Source organism: Lepidochelys kempii, chromosome 9 (genome assembly GCF_965140285.1).
Source record: "Lepidochelys kempii isolate rLepKem1 chromosome 9, rLepKem1.hap1, whole genome shotgun sequence".
Classification (NCBI taxonomy): Eukaryota; Metazoa; Chordata; order Testudines; family Cheloniidae; genus Lepidochelys; species Lepidochelys kempii.
The window spans coordinates 61,420,795-61,427,944 of NC_136388.1; the positions used below are offsets into that span (position 1 = coordinate 61,420,795).

At 53.5% G+C, this 7,150-nt stretch overlaps 2 protein-coding genes across 9 annotated transcripts in view; one reads left to right on the forward strand and one right to left on the reverse strand.

Moving 5' to 3' along the window:
• The window catches only part of AIFM1 (apoptosis inducing factor mitochondria associated 1), a 38,206-nt gene extending 36,564 nt beyond the window's left edge, over positions 1–1,642 (reverse strand). For 3 of the 8 annotated variants that reach the window (XM_073360649.1, XM_073360647.1, XM_073360655.1), the window contains exon 1: positions 1,083–1,320. In XM_073360649.1, coding sequence (XP_073216750.1) covers positions 1,083–1,173 — 91 coding nt within the window. In that variant the 5' untranslated portion in view covers positions 1,174–1,320. The other 5 variants (XM_073360650.2, XM_073360651.2, XM_073360654.2 and 2 more) reach the window with 5 other exon arrangements.
• Positions 1,330–6,912, forward strand: MARS2 (methionyl-tRNA synthetase 2, mitochondrial). Its single transcript, XM_073360657.2, has 3 exons — positions 1,330–1,634; positions 1,819–2,153; positions 5,687–6,912. Exons 1-3 carry the CDS (start codon positions 1,409–1,411, stop codon positions 6,869–6,871), a joined length of 1,746 nt encoding a protein of 581 aa, XP_073216758.2. The 5' UTR covers positions 1,330–1,408; the 3' UTR covers positions 6,872–6,912.
• The last annotated feature ends 238 nt before the right edge of the window (positions 6,913–7,150 follow it).

Below are 7,150 nucleotides of genomic sequence, written 5' to 3' on the forward strand. Positions count from 1 at the left end.
GCTCAAAATGACATCCTTAAACAGCCCTCACACTGAGATGTCACAACCTCAAGGACAATAAACACAGTAGTTTTAAGAATCCATTTAATGGTGCCATGGAAGCTGTCTCTCACTACCCACATTCTGATGCAAAAGATCACAGAAGTGGGTAAAAAGCAACACAGCTAAGAACGTCTAACATTTACCATTAAACCCTACTGGTTTTATTTCTGTTCTAGACTCAAAACTGTTTGAGGACTCACTCTCATCCTGTCTCTCTTCCATTATGAGGTACTCAACTCGAAAGTCATTCAGCAGGCAACGTAGCAAGGAGCTCTAGCAGACTGTCACTTCACACCTATAATACTTATTGGAATTCAGAGGCCCAACTCCTTCTAGTCATCATCCTGAGCCCTGCTGGCTTACAGCAATGAGATCAGGTTCCAGGAAGGGGTAAGAACACAAGAATTGCCATTCAGTCAAACCAATGGTCCACCTAGCCCAGTATCTTGTCTCAGACAGTGGCCAGGACCAGAGTTTTCAAAGGGAGTGTACAGAACAGGGCAGCTGGATTGATCCAACCCCACTTCCCCTCCCGGCTTCTGACAGTCAGGAGTGCAGGTGTCTGGAGCACGGGTTGCATCCCTGACCATCCTGGTTACTAGCCACTGATGGACCCACCCTCCATGAACTGATCTACCCCCTTGGCTGCCTCTGCTTAACCCATTCTGCCTTGGTGCCCCGCTGAGGTGGCAGCGCTCAGAGCACGCCAGGCAGACACCGGTTCCTCCCCACCCACCGTCCGGCTTTCACACGCCCCCTTCCCCAGAGGCCCCAGGCAGCTCCCGAAGCCCTGGCTCCCTGCGTAGCGCCGGGCTGTACTTCTCAGCAGCGGCCCCAAACCAGGCACGGGCGGGGCTCGGCTCCGCCGGGCGCGGGGCTGGAGGCACTGGCAGCGCCCTGCTCCCGCCAGCAGCGGGGATTCGCGCCGGAGCCGCTGCGGGGCGGGATCTGGCTCGGGGGCTCCCCGCGAGGATCGCCAGCACGCCCGGGTAAGCGGGCGTCGGGGCGGCCGGGAACGGGGGTCGTTCACCCCGACCCACCTGCCGCCGCCCGGCCTCGCGGCCTCGGGCTCAGAGAGCGCAGGCTCCGCGCCAGCTTCTCCGCCACGGCGGCCACTCGGCAGCGGAACATGGCTGCAGCGTGCCCCGGCCTCCGCTCCGCTTTGCTCTGACCCCGGCCCGCCTTCAGCGCATGCGCCGCCCGCAACGCCGCTCCCCGATTGGGTGATCCCTCCACGCACGCGCAGTGCGCAACGGTCCACCAGGGGAGCCTTCTCGCGTCGCGTCACTCACCTCTCGCGAGCGGGCCGGGCTGCGAAGTGTCGCTCGTGCCCCCCGTCTCCATAGTGCGTCCGCCGGGTCTGACCATGCGGTGGTTACCGGCGCGCTGCCTTCTCCGCCCACCGCGGCGGCCGCTCGCGGCCCCTCCCCGGCGGCGAAGCTCCGGGCCCGGCCGCCGCTGGCTTCTCACCACCCCGATCTTCTACGTGAACGGGCCGCCGCACATCGGGCACCTCTACTCGGCGCTGCTGGCCGACGCCTTGCACCGACATCGGGGCCTGCTGCGGCCGGGCCCGGGCCGCCTCGCCACCGGTGAGCGGAGGGGTCGGCGCTCGGGGGGTGAGCGGGGGCGGGTTAGGGGCGGCCCCGGGCCGGGAGCAGGACCTGGCAACTCTGCGTCCCCGCCGGCCCGGAGCGCTCGCCGGGCAGGGGCCGGGGGGGCGGGCCGCGCTCGCCGGGGAGCCCCCCACTCAGCTGCCCCGCTTGGCTGTTCCAGGGACTGACGAGCACGGGCTGAAGATCCAGCAGGCGGCGGCAGCGGCCGGGACGTCTCCTCCGGAGCTCTGCGCGCAGGTGTCCGGCCTCTTCCGCGACCTCTTCTGCCGGGCTGCCGTCTCCTTCACCGACTTCATCCGCACCACGGAGCCGCGCCACCGCCGGGCGGTGCAGTGCTTCTGGGCGGCGCTGCAGGACCGCGGGCTGCTCTACAAGGACTTTTATGAGGGCTGGTACTGCACCCCGGACGAGTGCTTCCTGACCCAGGCCCAGATCACCGAGCGCCCCGACGCCCAGGGCCGCCCCTGCAAGGTCTCGCTGGAGAGCGGCCATCAGGTACAGCGGTGCGCTGCGCTGCCTTCCTGCCTGCCCTCCTCTTGGCATGGCCCGATGCTTCCCTGCCTCGCTGGCCAGAGCAGGTGGGCAGGTACTTTCTTCTCACCCGGGCCCAGGTCGTGTGCTCCCGTAAGGGATGCTCAGCAGACCGCCTGCTTAAGAGAAATAATAGCAGTTCTATAGTTAATGTAGCAAGACAGAAGCTGAAGTTTCAAATCTCTCTAGAATTTTCTTGTATAGTTAGATCAGCTTGAAATGTGGTGTGCCTGTTCATGGGCTGGAGCAGAGTTAGCGGTCTGAATTTGCACTCATTTAGTCAAAGGGTTCTGGAGATATAGAATACTATAAAAGGAGATGGTTTTAAAACCTCAACCTTCTTATACCAATTTCTGGGCACAAATGGAGACAAAACAGAGGGCAATAGCCACATCAATCCCATGTCTCTTCACTGCATGTGTTGAGAGCTAGCATTCAGCACCAAGAAAAACCTCCTATATGTAAAAATTAGGGCTGTCAAACAATTTTTAAAAATTGTAATTAATTACTAGATTTAAAAAAGTCATGCTTAATCTCAATTTTGATCACACTGTTAAATTTAAATTGGTATTCTATTACTGTTATAAATATTTTCAAATATATTTCTTTCAAGTACAACACAGAATACAAAGTGTACAGTGTTCACTTTATATTATTTTTTATTACAGATACACCTCTTCCCCGATATAACGTGACCTGATATAACGCAGGTTCGCACACAACGCGGTAAAGCTCCGACACGCTGCCCTGAGCAGCGTGTTAAGGGTGCCGGGCTGGGCTGGGGCCGAGGGGTTGGATAAGGGGCAGAGGGTCTCGGGGGTGGTCAGGGGCTCCCCCCCGCCCCAGGGTCTGGGAGGCAGGAGCTGTGGTGGGGGGGTGCTTTTGGGGGCCCCACAGTCCCAGAGTGGCCCTAGGGATTAGCAGGGGGCTGGGAAAGGTCCCGCACTCACTTGCGGCGGGAAGCGGAGCACCGCAGCTGGGAGCTGGTGGAGTGGAGCAGGCTGGGGCCGGGCTGCTCCGCTTCCACTGCTGCTGATGAGTGCGGGGGGATCCCTTCCCCCAAGTTCCCTCCCTCGAGCAACACGGCTGGGGCCGGGGTGAGGGAAGCGGAGCGGGCTGGGCCCTGTTGTTCCACTTTCCACTGCAGGTGAGTACGGGGGGGCGTCCTTTCCCCAATCTCCCCGTACTCACCAGTGGCGGGAAGCGGAGCGCCACAGCTTGGAGGTGGCAGAGTGGAGCGGGCTGGGGCCACGTCGCTCCGCTTCCCACCACAGGTGAGTGCGGGGGGACGTGCTTTCCCCAACCTTCCCTTCCCAATCTGTGGCGGGAAGTGGAGCAGCCCAGCCCCAGCCCGCTCTTCTCTGCCAGCTCCCAGTTGTGGCACTCCCCCACTTACTTGTGGCGGGAAGCGGACCTTTCCCCAACCCCACCCCCAGTGACACTGCTCAGGCTGGGGCAAGGAAAACGGAGCGGGCTGGGGCTGTGTTGCTCCGCTTCCCGTCGCTGCCGGTGAATGCCTGTCAGGGGGCGAGCGGTGTAGATAGGGGTCGGAGCAGTCAGGGGACAGGGAGTAAGGGGGTTGGGTAGAGGGTGGGGTCCTGGGGGTGATTAGGGACAGGGGTCTCTGGAGGGGGCAGTCAGGGAACAAGGAACAGGGATGCCAAAGCAAGTTCGATATAACACAGTCTCACCTATAACGCAGTGAGATTTTTTTTGGTCTCCCAAGGACCGCGTTGTGTCTGGGTAGAGGTGTATTTACACTATAAAAACAAAAGAAGTAGGTTTTTTTCAGTTCACCTCATACAAGTATGGTAGTGCAATCTCTTTATTGTGAAAATGCAACTTACAAATGTAGAATTATAGAGCCTACAAGTCGAAGCACGAAGGGGCTCACGAATGTTTAACATATCTGGCACATAAATACCTTGCCAATGCCAGCTACAACAGTGCCAGGTGAACAAGTGACATAAGAAGCAGACAGCATTATCTCCCATAATGTTTACCTTTGCGATTGGCTGAACAAGAAGTAGGACTGAGTGGACTTGTAGGCTCTAAAGTTTTATATTGTTTTGTTTTAGAGTGCAGTTATGTTAAAAAAAAAAAAAATTCTGCATTTATCTGGCAGATGTTGGCACATCAGCTGGATGTGAGCTCCTGGTCCGATGTCCTGGCTAAAATGTTTAACATGATCCTTGAGGGCGTAAGCCAGAACATCCAGTAGCAGTATAGAGGTGGTATGACCTCTGTATACCACATTAGTAAGACCATTACTGACTACTCTGTCCAGTTCGGTGTCCACACTTGAAAAAGGATGTTGGAAAATCAAAAAAGTTCAGAAAAGAGCTACAAGAGTGAAGCAAAGTCTGGAAACCTGCTTTACAATGAAAGACTTTATGTGGGGAGAATAGTTAATAACAGTGAGGATAATTAACTATTGGACGAATTTATTAAGGGTTGTGGCAATTTTTGAATCAAGATTGGATGTTTTTCTAATAGATTTGCTCTGGTTCAAATAGGAATTATTTGGGGGCAGTTCTCTGGCCTGTGCTATACAGGAACTCAGCCTGAATGATCACAAAGGTCCCTTCTGGCTTTTGAATCTATGAATGTTTCTGATAACAGAGGGCTTGTTAATACAGCAGGCAAAGGAGAGGCTGGAAATTGAAATCAGGCAAACTCAACCTGGCAATAAGATACAAGTGTTTAACAATGAGGGACAATTTACCTAGGGACGTGGTAGATTCTTCATCACTTGAAATCAAGATTATATGTATTCCTCAGAGATGTGTTCTGGCTCAGTCAAATAATTGGGCTTACTGCAGGAATCACTGGGTAAGATTCTCTGGCCTCTTGTTATGCAGGAAGCCAGACTAGATTATTATGATGATCTCTCTTGCCTTTAACATCTATGAATTCCCAGTTTGGCCAGACAGTTCCTGAGTTCACTGATCAAATCAGTCTGCAGCGTATATACCATTTTAACTAAAGTGAAATTTCAAATTAATTCAGTTAAATAAGTGAAAAAGGTGTTGTGGACACTCTTGTATCAGTCAGGTGTATATCAATTTATCTTCAGTGGATTAGGAAAAGATTTAAACTAAATTGAAGTAAAATACTCTTAAACCAAAGTAAAAGTGTCTACAGGGGGTTTTGAACCCATTCCAGTAAATGGTCTTAAAAACGAATTTAAATTAAACCAGTGCAACTTTTGTGTGTTGTCTGGGAAGTTTCATTTCCTGGTTTTCTAATGCTTGCCTAGGGGAGGGAGAGGTGCAATCCTTGTAGTAGAGATGTATGGGGACCATAGCTCTGCATTTCCTGGTTTTCCAAGGTTTGAATTTTGAGAATTAAGCTCTTGTGCGGTGGGAGGGCCAAAAGGGCACCAAGCACGGTTGGATGTCTAAAACCATAACTCCATGTTAACAAACGTATGGGTGTCACTTGTAGAACTTAGTGAAGGGTATTGGTTGTAATTCATTTTTCTCTCACGCTCTCAGGTGCACTGGACCAAAGAGGAGAATTACATGTTCAAGCTGTCTGAATTTCAAGAGCCGTTACAGAAGTGGCTCCAGGGAAATCGGCACGTAATCTCCCCAGAGCCCTTCTACCAGGTGGTGCGCCGATGGCTGGAAGAGGACTTGCCAGACCTGTCTGTCTCCCGTGAGAGAAGCCGATTACAGTGGGGTATCCCTGTCCCTGGTGATTCAACACAAACCATTTATGTGTGGGTAGATGCCTTGGTGAACTATCTGACCGTAGCGGGTTACCCTGATGCACACCATGCCTGGTGGCCAACTGCTCACCATGTTGTTGGCAAGGACATCCTCAAGTTCCATGCCATCTACTGGCCAGCATTACTCATGGCTGTGGGGCTTGATCCTCCAGAGCAGATCTGTGTGCACTCCCATTGGACAGTCCATGGGCAAAAGATGTCGAAAAGCCTGGGCAATGTGGTGGATCCAGTGGCATGTTTCAAGCAGTACACAGTGGATGGCTTTAGGTACTTCCTGCTAAGGCAAGGTGTCCCTGAGCGAGACTGTGACTATTACGAGGAGAAAGTTATTAAGCTGGTGAATTCTGAGCTGGCAGATGCGCTTGGGGGGCTTCTCAACCGCTGTACAGCCTCTAGCATCAACCCCAGTGGGATTTACCCACATTTCTCAGAGTCTTGCTTTCGAAAGGGCTCTGACCACGTGGATGTGGAACCCTCAGGTAGGGCTTTGGCTGAGGACTACGAGCTGGTAGCATCAGTTGATCACCTGCCTCTCCAGGTGACTGATTATTTTGAACACTTCCAAATATACAAGGCTTTAGAATCCATTGTTGCGTGTGTGAGGCAGACCAATGGCTTCTTCCAGAGACACGCACCCTGGAAGCTGTGCCGAGACAACCCTGCAGAGAAGTGCTGGCTTGACACAGTCCTTCATGTGACTCTGGAATGTCTGCGGATTTACGGGATTCTGCTGCAGCCAGTGATTCCAGCCACTGCGGACAAGTTACTTTCCAGGCTGGCTGTTAAGCCTGAGGAAAGGACTTTCACAGACTTGACCTTTCTGCCTCGCTACCATGGAAAGCCGAGTCCCTTTGAAGGAAGAAGACTTGGCCCTGACATGGGGACCTTATTTCCTAGGCTGGAAACACCAGGAAGGCGTCAGATGGAAACCAAAGGCCTTAGACCTTGACAAATGACTGCTGTGAATAAAACCTCCAGGGACACACCGAACATCTGTGTCTGTTTAAGTATGTTTTTAAAAAATGTTAACAGCTCCTTGGATCAGGCATCAGCTGGGTGGGTCTCGTGCACCCTCCTGGCTGGGATGCCCTTGCCAGAGCAGGAGGCCTGAATACCTCATTGTGATAGAACCCCAGAAGCGTGAGCCAGGCCTGTTGTCTTTTGTGGGGTTTTGAGTGGAGCGTTCTCTGATGGTGTTGCTGGTAAATATCCTCAGCCGCTCTGCTGA